At 37.6% G+C, this 17,470-nt stretch overlaps 1 protein-coding gene across 2 annotated transcripts in view; it reads right to left on the bottom strand.

The window, feature by feature from the left end:
- Positions 1 to 238: 238 nt before the first annotated feature.
- Ugt8 (UDP glycosyltransferase 8) overlaps positions 239 to 17,470 on the bottom strand; it is a 65,045-nt gene continuing 47,813 nt past the window's right edge. Inside the window, exons 3-6 of one of the 2 annotated variants that reach the window (XM_041660608.1) lie at positions 9,839 to 9,981; positions 8,438 to 8,514; positions 5,424 to 5,643; positions 239 to 2,851 (exon numbers count right to left, since the gene is read on the bottom strand). In XM_041660608.1, the coding sequence (XP_041516542.1) occupies positions 2,488 to 2,851; positions 5,424 to 5,643; positions 8,438 to 8,514; positions 9,839 to 9,981 (804 nt within the window). In that variant the 3' untranslated portion in view covers positions 239 to 2,487. The remainder of the gene's footprint in view (positions 2,852 to 5,423; positions 5,644 to 8,437; positions 8,515 to 9,838; positions 9,982 to 17,470) is intronic. The other variant, XM_041660600.1, reaches the window with a different exon arrangement.

The raw sequence follows: 17,470 nt of genomic DNA, 5'->3' as shown, positions 1-17,470 counted from the left end.
TTTGAGAGAGGTGTCTAGTTTCTTTCAAGTTAATTAATAGTGTTGTTTCCAACTCAAACATGAGCTCTTTCCAGTCTGGGTTATCAAAATACTTGCCTTCTGCTATTGGTAAGACACTACAAAGTTACTGACTTTGTCATTTGATGTCATTTGATGAAACTAGCTACAGAGCACTGCTGTCACAGACTTCTTTAAAAGTAAGTGAACGAACACCTTTTTGAAAAATTTACTTCATGAGAGAAGTTGACCTAAATATAGATAATTTTAAGTCAGTCTGTTTACTAAAACTGGCTAATAGGCTTCCTGGGAGTCTAGGGTAGGGGTTGTGTAGAGGAGAACAACAACAACAACAATAATAAAAGACAAAACAAAAAAGAAATGATAATTAAGAATTGTACTTAACATTCTTAATTCTGGGATATAATTTAAAGATTAATGTTGATGTACTTGAAATAATAAGTCCCTGCATTTACTTTTTATTAAATATATTTTCACATTTAATACATTTTTTCACACCCATATACACATACAAAAGTAGGGAGGCCTTAGAAACATGTTTATATCTAAATATACCTATATATAATACTGTGAAACAAAATCTGAATAAAAATTTTATTCCAACAACATTGCTCTATTTTCAATTTTGTTTATTGTTTAAGTCTTTTTTTTAAATCACAGTGGAAATTAACTTAGGCTTATTCATCCAGTTAGTGCCTATTGTCCACTTCATCAAATGCCCAACACGTAGAATCAACTCATTCATACACTCTATTTCCTGTGACCATCCCACCATTCATTGCCTGTCTTTTTTTCCTTTTAACGGCAATATTGTGATAAGATTGTGAAAAGGTGGAACTAACAGGTTTATTTATATATATATATATATATACCATTTCTTCAAGTATCCAGAAAGCAGTACATTTTATGCATTGTGCATTAGAAAACTACTGATGATATTACTTCTAAGTATATAAGAGTGGCTCCTGGTGGGAGTGTCATAAAGTTGTATGTCATCGTGTATGACAAGGATTTACAGCATTCTAGATTTTTCACAACTCTTCCGTGTTAGTGAATGACATTAAGATTTCATTTCTCTACTCTCAAGTGTCAAATGTGGGATTTCCAACCACAAATAAATAAAGCACACACTCCGCATGTGTAGTGCAAATGCCCAGTAAACAGAGTGACATGGAACAGGCCTGTAGTTGTCATCTAGTAAGAGGCTCGACAGGGAGGTCCTGATTTTGTGAAGGCTGTGACCCATCTCCCTGGTCCAAATGAATACTGTCACTGTCCCATGTCAGACACAATGACATAAAGGCTGCTGAGTTGGGTTAATGGAGTGAGGGAATGGAAACTCATTTGCACAAATGGGTGGTACAATTCCTGTCACTTCTGTGTAGCATGTAAAGTCTGACTTGCTGAGAAAACTTCAAACCCCTGCAGCCAAAGCAGGTACCAATCAGGAGAATCACAAGTGTTCTGCTTAGAAGAATTATATGTTGGCACCTATGTACTAGATTGTGTGACTCAGACAATAAAAGAAACAACAGGTGCTATTTTAAAGTTAGAATTTCAGAACAGTGACACCTGAATATTCAAACTTATATTAGACAATCCAGTAGTCACATAAACACTCAAACAAGGAGCCTGCTTCCAAGTGCCATGGAAGCAACAGTCTTCCAAACTTTGAACAAAATTAAGAGCTCTGTTGTTTTGTCTTAATTATGCAAGTCAATTGACATGTTACTTACTAAAACAAGACAATTAGAGAATTCCTCCAGAGAAAAATCATTGGTGGGAGAAAATCATAAGAAACATGTGAAAACCAATTCCCTCGTTTGCTTCATTACATTTTCCTCCACAAGCATCCATAGTCAGTAAGAAAAGGACATATACAAAACAAACAAATAAAAAATCCATAATAAACAAGAATACAAAAATTGTGCCACCCATCTTTCTACTTGCCCCTTTGCGTGGAGTTTTGAAGAAAACAGTCTTTGAAGGTAGAATTGGAAGTGCACATATGTTAAACACTGGCAGAGAAACATTTGGGTCCTGTCTTTTCCTACTCCATTCCTGAATACGCTGTACTTTCAACAAATACAAGCTAAAACTCACTGACATAGGAATAGGAAACACACACACACACATATCTTATTAAGAGAAAAGACACCATTCCTCACCTATAATACATGTGTAACATTTAAAACTAAGGTCTGACACAATCACTTAATTGATTTCAATAATTAAGGCTTCTAAATGGTTCAGTGCCAACTTTCTGCATCAGTATTTGAATGAAATACATTTTTGCATTTAGGGTTGTGCTCTTTACAGATATCTTCTCCATGGCATTTCATTAGTAAGGTCTGATGAGGAGTATTAGAATTGTTTGCTGACATTTAGCTTTGGTAGCTGTTAGACTAAAGTATAGCAATACAAACTCAATGACTGAACAGATTTGTTCCCAAAACCTGGGCTGTTGGCTCATTTTACCTTCTTCTCATGTTTAATATGGCCATTTCCTTTGTATTTGCCATTGGGGATTCCATTTTGGTAATGTCCATTAACTGGGCTATGCTTATTTCTAGACCACAGACTTTTGATTTTCCTATAGATAAATTTTGTCACACAGGACAAAATGAAGTAGAACAAGGCAGCACCAAGCAAAAGCACAAAGGCAATATCCAACAGAAAATACTGGCAGAAAGAAATCTGATGCACAGCCGAGCGGAGGTGATGGGCTCCGTCATGGCGAAGAATGTAGTCTATCCAATAAGTAGTCCGATTGACAGGGTGGCCGGGTTGATCCTTATGAATTTCCGATAACTTCTGAGCCCTTTGCCGATAGCTGCAGTGGGGAAAATCATATGATCATGTATACACAGATTCTGTGCTAATGGTTATCTCAATTTAGAAATGTGTGTGTGTGTGTGTGTACGCATATGTGGAAAAGATTGTTCTTCAAATAGAAAAAACGAACCAGAATATTCTAGATATTTTCCCTCCTTGAAAGTAATTAAATCACATTATATTACAAGAAAAAAATCCCTCATATTAAAAGTTAACCTTGAGTTAGATAATTGAAATTGTAAAGATCAGTTCATCTTTGTTTATGGCTTTCTTTAAAATGATAGTGTTTCCAGAGTTAGAAGAGTTCTTCCACATAAATAAAGCAGTGGGTTTTCATTAAGCAAAATCAAGGCAGTAGGTAAAGGAAGTAGGATTATAAATTCACATAGGTTTTGGGTTTAAAAAAAAATCATCCAAAGACTTTCTTTAGTACTGGGCAGTTGTAGTGTACACCTTTAACCCCAGCACCTGGGAGGCAGAGACGTGCAGATCTCTGTGAGTTCGAGGCCAGTGTGGTCTACAGGGTGAGTTCCAGGACAGCTAGGGTTGTTACACCGTGAAACCTTGTCTCAAAAAACCAAAAAGAAGAAGACTTAGCAAGATTTGTTTCTTGCCTTAAACTAGAATATCTAGAATATAATGTTAATGAGGCAAATCAGCCTTTTAAATAATGACTTCACCTTAAATGTGGAACATTTACCATACATTTGAAGTAAATTGCTCCAGTTTGTAGAATGGCTTTTAGGGAATGGCACACTTGTGGCACACATCACTGCTATTTCTTTCTTTAGCAAGGCATCTCTTCACGTATTGGGAACTTCAATATTCTGCAGTTAGGATTTCATTGCAATATAATGAGTACAGCCTGATCTTTTCCTAATTCATGCTGGCTCACACCTCAGAGCATACTGCTAGGCTGACCTGGGAATACAGCTCATGGAAGAGTGCTTGCCTGGCATGTGCAAGCCCCTGGGCTCAACCTTCCGTGCCGCAATCAAAACAAACATGCAAACTACCTTGCTGAACCACTTTCTGTAAATATTTCCATATAATGGCCCCAAATTAGTGGCTCTCCAGCATTCCTGCACCAAATCCTTCCTTGAGATTTTGCAGGCCTATATGAAAATATTTTCCTAAGAGCATGTCTTGAAATGCATGATGTCTAACAAGGGAAACTACAAATTATAGAAGGGAAGTGCTCAGGTGCCTGAAGCACAGAGTATATTGCTCTAAGTGCCACACTTGTGACCAAGATATTGCTTGTTTTAAGGGACCACAGATAAGTACCATCTCTAAGTCTACAAAAAGTTGCATAATGAACCTTGGAAGATTTGAAAATTTTGTATATAAGTTTAACATTTTTTTTAAGAAGCCATTTTTTTTCAATGTGGCATTTCTTAGAATATAGCAACAATTTTCAACTCATGGTTCGGCCGTCTTCCCCCAGGTACAAACAGAAATTAATTACTCTCTTCAGCTATTTAATATCATTTGAAGCACATAATAAACTAAACATCATGCTTTTAAATGAAGAAAATCGCTGCTTTGTTTAACACTACCCAGGGCAGCTGCCCACTGAGACTTATTTGTGAAGTGGGGTAACTCAGGACACATCAGGAATTTAAAAGGCGAAATAAAGATTCTAATTCATCATTCACATGAGCAAACACATCTCGGAAACAGCGAGGGCTGGGAAAGCCAGCAGCACGTGTTTGCCAGGCAGGATGAAGAGCTCTGCTTAGACATCAGATATGTCTGCCTTCAGCTCATATTAGAATAGCTATGTGACCATAGGCAAATTACTAAAGGTCTCCGATCTTCAAGTGCCTCATTTCTATAGTAAGAACAGCAAAAATTCTTGTACAAGGTAGTAGCAAGAGTGATGACTTGATCACTGTCAACTTGAGTGAATTTAAAATTCCCTGAGAAACATGCTTCTGGGTATGAGTGTGAGAACAGTTCCAGGAGGGGACTGAGGAGGGAAAATATAAATATGACAACATTGTCCTATTTCAGGGATTCAGGAAAAGGAAAAAGAAAACCAGAACAGTGCCAGTATTTTCCACTTTCGCCTTTCCTATCAAGGTGTGATGAAGCTCATGTGACCACAGGTGGGAGCCACTACTGCCATCAGGCCTTCTCCTGGGCTAGCAGGATATACCTTCAAACCACATACCAAAATAAATCTTTCCTCCTCCAAATGACATCCTGTCAAGTATTTGGTCACAGCCATGACAAATGTAACTAGTGCAAAAAGTATCAATAGTAAATAAAAGATACAAAATCTGACCGTCTAGAGAGATCCACCTTTGTTTTTCCAACAAATCTTGGTGGTAAAATACCTCAGGGTCACAATTTGGATGACTAAATGTCTGATACATTTAAGTTCAACATTTTAGAAAATATATATAAGATGTAGCATCAATGTAAGGGATATCTCTGTGATGGCCTTAGAGACGACTGCCAATATACTGTATACATACATACATGTATCTAAGTGCCTGTGTATGGACACGTGATAAATGTGTTCACACACACTGTCATCTGCCTTATACCAGCTGACGTCTTACCTCGGATTATTGATAACTTTAACCAGGGCATCATACAACTCCTCTTCAGTCACTGTCTTCCATTCTAACAAGATCCCCATGCCTTTCGCCTGTACTCGAGTCATGGTATCATAATGGTCTCCAAAAAGTGGAATTCCCACCACAGGAACACCATGATACATAGTTTCAAAAATACTGTTCAAACCACCATGACTTAGGAAGGCTTTGATGTTTGAATGACCTAAAAGTTAAAAAGGAAACAACTGATATTATCACTGTAGATTTATCATCCATAACTTCTTACAAGATCAACACTATAGTAAACATACACTTTAGAAAGTGATTTTTTAAAATGGTAATTTCACTGGTCCATCCTTTATATCAATTAAAATGTTTGTTACATATATCAACTAAAAGCCATGTTTTTAGGTAAATTAAACATATAATGTTAATCATGAAATATATGACAACATTCTCTCAAACACAATTGTTTCATGACTAGCAACACACCCTTTAACTGCTGATAATGAAGAGATAAAGTCAATGAGGGTATCATTGACTGGAAGAGATGTAGTATATAATATTTAGCAGTCACAGGAAAACAAAGTTTAGCTTGTCAAAAATTTAATGAGGTTTACCTCCTAGGTAAGGCCTGTATTAATCAGAGGGATGAAAAACTTGCACAAGAAGTACAAGAAAAATGTGCCGTTGTCCAGTAAATAATTACTGGGTGCAGAAATACAAATCTATGACATATACTTACCACGTACAGAACCATGTACAAACTGCAGTACCCATTAGCTCTCAGTATGTTTGTGCCTCTAAGTGTTGTATAAGAGAGTGCCTACTCCTGATCTCAGATTAAATGAAGGATCAGATTTAAAAGTACTTCTTAGCAGCAGAACTTCTTATTTTAACAAAACCTGTACTACCATGTCCAACACTGAAAAATCAAGTAGAGATGGCATCTGAAGAAAAGGGGATACTAGAGGGTGAAGGGAGAAGACAGCGATTTGGTGCCTGCTTTTTGTCCTGGATGAATCTTTGATTAGGGAAGCCAGCACCACCCGGCAGAGGTGATGCTTGGAGTAATGTCAAAACGCTAACCTTGGATAAGTCAGAATCCTGAAACAGGGAGAACCTGGGGGAACCCGGAAGAGGTCTTCCTCGCAGACCACTAAACGGCTGTGTTTTGCTGTTGTTCCCACATTTAAAGCGCAGGTTTTCCCCGGTAAAACCTTCACCTTGTTGCTCTGTCCTAGCGAGTGGTCAATTTTCTATATGATTTTTCGGCTTTTTCCACCCTGGTATGGATTCAGAGGTCACAACAGCAAAGAGAAGGAAAACATGAACAAAGAAAAGAAAACTGCTCTGTTCATTTTTGCTCTGTTTTATCTACTACACTTAGAATGAGCTAGGAACTGAGGACTTATACACAAAAGTTAACCATCGTGAAAAATTGAAATTGCTGGTTCTGTAGCCTGGAGCTAGAGGGCAGTGGCGCGGTGCCTGACAACAGTGCTTGCTGATCAGGTGTGAGGTCCTGGGTTCAACAGGCATGCACACACTCAGACTCACAAATTATTTAACTATTTGGTGGTACACTCCTAAATTTTCAGCACATAGTTGAGGGCAAGGACAACTTGGGTTACATGATAGCTTATTTTTAAAAACAACAATAATAATGATAAAGAAAATAAAATGTCTGAATCATAAAACCACTGTAGTGTCTAGAAAGTATATTTTAAAATAAGTACAAATTTAAATCATAATTTCGAAGTCTTTTAGGATTATTTCTAGTGTTTTAAGAGTAATAAATTTAAAATGTCATTTTATTTGATATTTGGCATTACTATTATCATATAAGTGGTGTCCCATATTGTTCAGATCAACAGTTTCTTATCATTTCTTTAATACACATTAAAGGATGACAACCCAATGGCTAGCCTATTGGGGAATATTATTTTCAGGTGTGTGACTTTTGTTTCTGCTCATTTGTTTAACTCTGTGAAGCTGTGCTACTGTGCCTCTCTAAGATACCTGATGGTCCTAATAAAGAGACGAATGGCCAATAGCAAGGAAGGAGCAAGGATATGCAGGACTGGCAGGCAGAGAGGATACAGATAAGAACTCTGGGAGGAAGAGAACGAGGAACAGAAGAACAAGGAGAGGCAGACATCAGGGGCCAGTCACCCAAGAAGGAAAGAAAGGTATACAGAAATAGTGAAAGATAAAAGCCCAGAAGAAAAAGGTGGATGGGATAATTTAAGTTAAAAGCTGGCAACAAACAAGCAAAGCCGTGGCTGAACATTCATAGGTAATAATAAGCCTCCGTATGATTTATTTGGTAGCTAGGTGGCGGGCTCCACAAAAAGACAAAAGAGCTTAACATCTCAAAATAGTATTCCTAAAAATTTAATGAAAGAAGTGTTTATTTTATTTTCTGTACTCACTAAACTAAGTAAAATACTTTATACTTAGGCATATTTCAAAGATAAGCAAATAGTATTTTAATTTTGTGTTAAAGACCAAAATCACAACAAATAAAAATTTAAAACAAATGTTTTTTATCAAAACTTAGTAATTTAGTAAGAATTAAAACAAATGATCAAATTAAACTTAAGTAGATTATTTCCCTGGTTTATGGCTTTTCTTTGGTTTCAGACAATAGAATAACTCCCAATTATCTAGTACTTAGATAAATCTGTAGATGTCTGTGTTGTTTAAATTTTACTACTTTTACCAATTAACATAGTCTGAAATGGCTTTATATACTACTACTTATACAACTTTATGTGTGTTTTATGGAAAATTTAAATTGTATGGTGATTGCTTAAAGTTTTTAATTATAGATTCTTGCAACTTACAAATGATTTTCCAATTAACAAAATTTCGAACCACCGGTCTGAATTTTAAGACTTGAAGTACTAGATTAAGACTGAGTCCAACAGAAATCATGCACACATTTTTTAGACCATTCAAGAACTGGTACCATGTTTACATATCAGTTCAGTTAAGTGCAGTCGCTGACTTACCAAGCAGGTCATTTTGCGGCAGCCATTCTATGAGCCTAGTGTTGTTTCCTAGATTCTTTGGTTTGGTTCCAGAAAACCTAAAATGAATACCAGATAATCACTCTTTCAGAAATGAAGACTTAGGACATGGGCTCATTTTGTAGACTTACAAATGTTATGATACATGATAAACTACTGATATTATTATGAATGAAATTTTAGTTTAGTACCAATAAAAATGTACTTCACGTTATTTATCATAAAATAATTCAGATAGATAAGATATAATTTTCTCATAAAAGTCTATATTTCGATTTGCTCTTCTAAGAGACATACATAAGAGAAGGGGGGACCCAAACAAATGTTTGCTGAATTTAATTCTACTCAAGTACCCAGAGAGATGAGAAAGACCACCACAGGACTGTCACTAGGTACCATCCTTGCCACCCGGTGCCAACACTGAAAGACAACAGAAAGAATGCTGCAATGCCTGGCACCAGAGACTGGCAGCGAATAGGTTTTCCTATGTGGTGAACCTCAGATTTGTCTCATAACTAAGGAGATAACAGGAGTCTAATGCAAACAAACGAAACTGTCCTCAATAAGGCATAAGGATGCCCTGGGTTAAGACTGATGGGGAAATCTCAATGGAGCTAGAGTCATGAGAGGAAAGTATACTCAGAACCCAGTCATTGAGCTTGTCCTAGCCCAGCCTTACATAACATTATGAAGGTTAAAACCTAGACAATTCAGAGTCTCTATAATGGCCTGGGAAAACCCTTTTCCTTATTGTGGAGTTGTGTTCACGATTACCTCCCCAATACAGTGTAAATGCAAAGAGATGCATGTTCAATGACGTATGCAGTTCTGAAACCCTGCTGCAATGCCTTCAGGAAGCTGCGATGTATCTCAGAGTCTATCTTAGCCAGCATAAATTATCTGGTAAGTTACTGAGACTTTCAGAAACTCAGTCTTTCATATTAAGAGCCTGGAAATATTAATAAAGTTTAGAGAACACAGGGAGAGTGCAAAGTAGCTGAATTAATGAAGTATTTAAATTATTTACTCATTCATCATCATCTAACTCATTTCAAACTGATTTGAAGAAAAATATAGACAGGCTTGAAACTACAAATAAATTTTTAAAATAAGAAAAAATGACAGCTTAATATGAAGGAAACATAAAAGTGTATCCAACCTGGACTATCTCATTCCACATCATATATTCTTTGTATGTAGTTATTTTTATCAGTCATGGATCTTTATGAATTAATTATTGATTTCAATGCATTAGAAACAAAATGAAACCTCAAGATCATCTAATCTAGCCAGTGAATCAATGTTCCATGCTTCGGTGCTCCATGTTGTGAAGATTAAATAAGGAGAAACTAAGACTCAACACCTAAATGACCATGACCTTACCGCCAAATCACTTTCTGAGGCAATCTCCCCAGAGCTCCGGCCAATTTGTTAGCAATGTCTTCTGACAGATACTTGACACCAGCTCCAAAAGACACCAGGACAAAGCCATGTTCCTGAGCACCATTTACCCAGCTCTGCAGATCCTATAACAGAAAAATGGAAGGTAATTTTATGAAGAACAACACAGTTCAGTCAAAGGCATCACAAATATGCTTTTAAAATATCTTCATATAATTTCCTTAAACAAACAAAAAAGAAGTACTTGGCATTTTCCACTAAAAACTGCAAACAATTTTAAAAGGTTTATTTCAGGATGCAGAGAGATTGTTTAGGTGTTAAGAGCACTTGCCGCCCTTGCAGAGAACTTAAGTTCAGTTCCCAATACCTACACACAGGTTATAACCGTCCATAACTATAGTTTCTGGAGATATGGCACTCTCTTCTGACCTCTGACCATACTAGCATGCACATGTAGGAAAAACACTCATATACATAAAGTAAATGAAATTAAAAATATTTCTTCTGATAATGCTCATTTAACTAGGATTACAAGTTTTTTAGTTTTGTTTTCTTTAAGTTCAGTGAGTAACAACCCAAATAAACCAAAAGCTAATAGTGTGAGACCTCAAAAGTCAGAACATTCTAATAGTTGAACCATGGATAGGGAGTAAAGTGTATGAGCAAATATCCAAACAGACCAAGTGACAATCCCTGCAGCTAAACTCCTCAGTCAACTGTTTCAGTTTTGGCTAGGATGGATGACTTGTACTAGAAATGAAAGCAGTCCCAGCCATAGGGAGCACCCCCTGTCAGCTGGGTTCTGCAAGCACAAGTCTTATGTTATTGGCAGCTCATCTGTGTGAATGAGTCTTTCTCAAAGCTGTGGAAGCTGTTGACTGTGTGAGAGCACTAACAGGTCCAATGCATCTGATGGCACAGAAGACTCCCTTAAGGATAACCCTCTGCTGCTGACTGGTATGTCCCAGGCAGACTTAAACACAAGGCTATGGCCTGATCTAGTTTTGTATTGGTGTTTGTGGTGCAGAGCGTGCTGTCAATGCCACTGCATGGACTCTGCCTTTCTGCTCAACATCAGTGGATCGTTGCCTTGTGTCAGTGTGGTTTTACAGCTTCATATCACTTTCTAGAGCACACAGACCACAGCCAAAGAGCACTACATGTTAAGAATCGTATCACAGTGGTACCATGGCTCTGCTGGCCTATATAAAAGGAACATGGAACCTATACATTTTTTTATTTATTTAACAATACTTGTATAAAGAGGCTTTATGACATTTCATTCCTAGAGAAAGATGGGAGCCGGGCGGTGGTGGCGCACGCCTTTAATCCCAGCACTTGGGAGGCAGAGGCAGGCGGATCTCTGTGAGTTCGAGGCCAGCCTGGTCTACAGAGCTAGTTCCAGGACAGCCTCCAAAGCTGCAGAGAAATCCTGTCTCGAAAAACCAAAAAAAAAAAAAAAAAAAAAAAGATGGGAAGGACCACAGTTTATATCCCAAATGATTTAGAGAGTCAAAACCCTGCAAAGCAGAGAGCAAAGATAGTTAAGATGGTAGATCCTATGGCCAGTGAAGAAAACACACTATGATTATTGGGTAGACACATATCTTAAACAATGTTTTCTAAAAAACTTGATTTATAAGTATATAAAAGAAACAGAGGCTATCTCAACTTAGGATCAAAACTCCTAATTTAGTTTTTGCTACATTTACCAAGCCTTATTTCACAGGATGAAAATATGAATATGGGATCCGTAGACTCTAAATAAGAAGAAGAAAAAAAAACCTATTCACAATGTAAGTTTTCTGCACAGCTCTAAGGCAGATATAGCTAACACTAACACAAGTAAAACTGCTCCATGGAGAATGCATGAAGAGTGGCACCTTTCCCCATGTCGTTCCTGCAGGTTGTTTACCTCCTACCACTCAATTTTAAGATCAGTGCCATCTGCAAAATGTTAACTCAGATGCAGGAGGCCTTACAGTGATGACATCATTTAAATTTTCTTTCATAGACCTGAAAGGTTGTAGAGATTTAGTGAACTCTATGTAATAAGCATTTCTCCAGATTATTTTTCTGCATGATGTAAAATGAAGCCCACACATCTAGTTTTATCCCTCCCTTTTCTGACCACAATTATTAACCACCATAAGAATATATTTGTTTAATTTTCACTAACAGGCAAAGAAGTAGAAAAAGCTCTAATCATCATGGTTACCTAGTGGAAAGTAGTATTTTCAGTATTCAATGCCTTTAAGGGGCATTGCGGCTTCAAGTGGACATTCACACTGGGCTGGAGATCAAAAAGATGAGGAGAATGTCCAGAGTACAGATAGGGAAAGCGTGGAGACCTGGGTTCTAGCTGATTCAATCCTCCTTCCGCCCTGGTTTCTAATCTCCACAGGTGCACAGAATATTTAACTGACCGATGGGCAATAGGAAGGCTGAAGGGGCTGAGCTTTGGGTTTGGCTAGAAATACATGCAGATAGCATGGACACATTTTAGCTAGAGGTTACAGGGATCTTAAGGCTGCTAAGTCCACAGTAAAGACTTTGAAACTGGAATTTCATAAAAAGTATGCCTCTATCCCTGATAGGCTGGGAAGCCCTAGATGTCATCTTTTCTATGTACACACTACCTTCCAGAATTTAACTCATCAATGATACAGTCCAAATCATTTTAATTCTTGAATAAAATTAATTACAAGATAACATGTGTAATATTTTAAAAACCCTTCCTGCAAAAATTTAGTGTTATAAAATATAAAAGTATTTAGAAACTTCCTAACTCCCTCCAAAAAATATCAATTTTTTTTTTAAAAAAGGACTAAAAGTTTACAAAACCAACAGCATCAACAGATATAGAAGAAACTGAACTGAAGTGTATAAAATGCACTTGAAGAAAATTTTAATAAATATAAAACTTTAATAAACACACATGAAATCTCTAATAAAGGAAAAATAGGAATAGAGTAATAAAATGCCTGAAACATTGTAAACGTTAATGTTGGTATGATTTTAATATTTATAAAAATAAGCTTAGTGTATTATCAGTACATATTTCAAGAGAATTTATGAGACATTAAAAGAAAGTTAAAATTTCAGAAAACAAAATAGGAAGCTGAGGAGATGTCAATTGGCAAACTCCGTTCTCTGCAAACACAAAGACTTCGTTCAGATCCATAGCTGCGGAAAGCAGTGCATGTCTATAATCCAGCAGTGAGGAAGAATATATAGAAGGACCCTGGTATGTGCTAGTTGACTTTCTAGCAAAGCCATCAAGAGACCCTGCCTCAAATAAGGTGAGGCATGACTGTAAAAGACACCTGATGTCTGAGACATTTCCACATGCATGCACACCCATGCATGTGTACCTGCACACACCAACACACAGATATAGGTGCACGTGTACCTGCACACATACATGCACACACATCGACATATAGACACATACATGTGTGCCTTCACACATACATGCACACATGTCGACATACAGACACACACATACATGTGTACCTGCGCAATACATGCACGCACATCGACATATAGACACACATACATGTGTACCTGCACACATACATGCATGCACATCGACATATAGACACACATGCACACAAATTAACACACAGACACATATGCATGTGCACCTGTACACATACATGCATACACATAGACACAGACACATACATCACACAATCTTTTAAAATATGAAAGCAAAAACAACAAAGAAACTTTGAAAAAGCACAAGCAGTTTACTTTTCTAGGTAATAGTGTGTCCCCAGAGTCTAGAGAAGTTGTGTCTCTTAATGTTAGCACATAGGACAGGGCAATGAAGATAGCTGATGGAGACAGACTACTGTCAGATGTGAGCTGGGGCTTTTCATCAGAGAGTAAAGGAGTTATACAGGCATATGTCTAGAGAAAATAGGAAGCTCTACCCTTCCACAGAGTGCGAATCACAGGATAAAAAAATGTTGAGTTCAACAGGTGTTTTATCTGTAGACACAAAAGAATGCTTTTGTCATACTCCAGAAGGGTCTTCTTGAGTTAGAGACACCAGAAGTCACAACAGAAACGGGCAGATCTCATTAGAGATCAAACAGACGAAAGAGAATGGAAGCAACAAATCAGTAATCAAACTGGAAGGAATTTACTACATATAATAAAGGATTAGTGCACAAATCAATAGAAATACACACAAATGACTTGAGAAAACCGACCCCAAAGAATGCTAAATTGCACAAGTGTTCCAGGAGAAAGCTTCACCTTACTTAAGAGGAAACCAAACTCAAAATGTTTTCATATCATCACAGGCATTCTATTAAACGCTAAGGTACCACAATTTAATTCATTTAACTCTAAACATTTACAGAACTGATTCCAATGTTCGCTTACTAAACATTTAAGTTTTATAATGTTTTTTGAACTTTTTTTTTTTCAGAAAGGATACAATCTCTTAAGTGGCCTCTGGGTTTTTCATGAATCTTTTCCCACTCTAAGATTATCAAGCAAGTAATATTTTCTTTCAGTAATTCAGTAGTATGAGTTCATTAATGTATTGGCTTTCACATGCATCTCAAATTTAGCAATAGAACTTAATTTCCATGCATCGAGAATAATGAGGTTTAGTTCTATCACTAGCATTTCATCTGTTTTGAGACAGGGTCTGTCTATATATTTCCTGATACTCTGATACTAGCCATGTAGCCCTGATTATCCTTATGCAATCGCAATCACCATCCCTTACCCCCCCCCCGTGTGCACCACCATCCCTGCCTCCATCATTAGCTTTAACCATCTTTTGAGTCAGCTTCCTCAGTTCTATGTACTGAACACTTCATCTCCTCAGGTTTTCAAACCTTAGTTGCCTTCTAAATCATACTCTGCTCCACTTATCTGTCATCCCTGATAATTCTGAAATGTTTTTTTACTGTTATTTTATAATGTAATTTAAATATTTGCATGGTTCAACTATCTCATTATATTTTATTCTGTAATTAGATTATTTATACATTTGCTATATTTTAATTACTTTTTAAAATCAAAGCTCCCACTAACAATGTTACTTCCTGTGTGTACTGTGGGTATTTATGCACATATGCACAGAATACACAATTCAGTTTATTCAAAATGTACATTCAGAATCTTATCCATTCCTTTATATTCAGATGTCAGCACAGCATTGAATTTTACACCACCAGGTGGCATGGCAGGTACAGAGCAGAGATGTTTGGCTTCAAACACCATTATGTTCAAGATTGATACTCATTCCTAAGTGTTCGGGGGAATCCAAACTTCATGGAAATAACTCTCCCATCATAGAAATGTAAACAAAGGCCAAAGATCAAAACAGTGAATCCAGTGTTCTACATGAACGTATAGTAACAGATGTCAGATGTTACTAAAATACATATGGATAAAAAAATGACATTTCTATACAATTTAATAGTCAGATATGTGCACTCTTTCTCTCTTTGTATATGAGTATTTTAAAAAGAGAAGCTCAAAATAAATGTAGTTATATTGTCTTCGTTCAGTGCAAAGTCTTTTGCAGTAAAGAAAACATAATAGGGAAAATATGTATGATTTACATTTATCATATCAATATTCTGTATGTTAAAATATCTGCCTCCTTTAACAGCCACAACATGACTAGATAGTGATTTGTTTTCTAGCTGAGAGATCCTTTCTCTGGATCAGTTATATACCAAATGACTTGACTTGGTCAGAGGAAGCAGACAGCCGGTAGTTCTGTATATTCTCTGACCAATAGCCCACCCCTCTGCCTGTGCTGTTCAGCATGGAGGAGTACAGTAGCTGGAGTCTGTGACAGGGACCGGGGCAGAAAAGAAAATAAAGCATACAGCAAAAAAAAATGATCGAAATGTATAACAATTTCAGTATTTTTAGGGAATAGTTTTACATGATGGATGTTGAGAAATCAGGGACAGAATAAAAAATCTAACTGAGGATTAGGTGGCACAGTCCTGTCTCCACCCTCACTAAGGCTTCATTCTGAGGGTATCAGAATCTTCCAGACTTAGAAAGGACTGATGCTTGGGAACAGACTGGGTTGCAGCAGCCAGTTCTAGGTATGTCCTTCTGGCACCCTGTGATCCAAACCTACACCCCATTCTCCACTCAAAACTGAGAGCCTTGAGAGAGGGCCAGCATAGACAAGAAAGCAGTAACACTGAATCCTTTGTCAGCCCCATGCATTCTGGAGGAAAGAATGCCTGGACTGTGAGCGAGTCCTACACAAAGATGGCGATACAAGACAAGGGGGAGGGCGCTGAGGCCGCTTTTGTTGTTCCCAACACCAGCATCAATAGGGCTTTTTTCTGCATTTTACCATGTTTGATATAAAGAATGTTCTGGTTAGGTCAGGTGGGATGTAAATAATTGAAGTATTTATTTTGTAAAATTCAGCAAGTAGAATAATAGCAAATATTTTGATACAAAATCTTTTAAAAACAGCTCCAGGCATCACATGATCTTTAAGTATTGCCAAAACAGTTAAACAAGACTGACTAAATAAAAATATCAATTAAAATGTAAAGGTAATGCCGGGCGGTGGTGGCGCACGCCTTTAATCCCAGCACTCGGGAGGCAGAGGCAGGCGGATCTCTGTGAGTTCGAGACCAGCCTGGTCTACAAGAGCTAGTTCCAGGACAGGCTCCAAAACCACAGAGAAACCCTGACTCGGAAAAAAAAAATGTAATGATAAGAGCTACGTAGATAGCATAGGGTAAAGTGCTTGCTGCGTAGGTCTGGATAACTGAGTTCAGAGTCTGAGCACCCATGCAAGAGTCAGATGAGCCAGGCCCCAGTTGGCATCCCAGCACGAGGGGAAGAGACAGGCAGATCCTGGAAGATCATGGAGCAAGAAGTTGGCCTGGCCAAAACGGTGAGCTGTAGGCTCAATGAGAGATCCTTTCTCAAAATACAAAAGACAGTGGATGTCAATCTCTGACCTCCACACACCAGCATATAAAATGAGCATGCATGTGTCCAGACACAGACACAGACACAGGCATACACACACACACACACACACGAAAAAAAAAAGAATGGATATATAAAAATTACTACTCAACTAGTCCGGATTTATCCCATGCTTTTTCAGACCCAGGCCAGCTGGCCTTGGTGAGTTCCCGATAGAACATCCCCATTGTCTCAGTGAACATAGTAGACAATGAGGAATACTGAGAACTCAAGAACAATCGCAGTGGGTTTTTGATCCTACTGCACGTACTGGCTGTGGGGGAGCCTAGGCAGTTTGGATGCTCACCTTACTAGACCTGGATAGAGGTGGGTGGTCCTTGGACTTCCCACAGGTCAGGGAACCCTGATTGCTCTTCGAGCTGATGAGGGAGGGGGACTTGATCAGGGGGAGGGGGAGGGAAATGGGAGGCGGTGGCGGGGAGGAGGCAGAAATCCTTAATAAATAAATAAATTTAAAAAATTAAAAATAAATAAATAAATAAAGCAGAAAGTAAAAAACAAAAAAATAAAATAAAATAAAATTACTACTCAAAATGAACATGTACCCGACACTGTATTCATGATTAGGAAAAGTTTTCCTCAAAGTCCTGTTCCCCCACTTGTGTGATG

The sequence above is a fragment of the Microtus oregoni genome, unplaced genomic scaffold (genome assembly GCF_018167655.1).
Source record: "Microtus oregoni isolate MIOR12 unplaced genomic scaffold, Mior012 000000F_ref0000247, whole genome shotgun sequence".
In the NCBI taxonomy this organism is placed as follows: domain Eukaryota; kingdom Metazoa; phylum Chordata; class Mammalia; order Rodentia; family Cricetidae; genus Microtus; species Microtus oregoni.
Note: the sequence above shows the minus strand (reverse complement) of the source record. Positions and strands in the feature narration are given on the sequence as shown.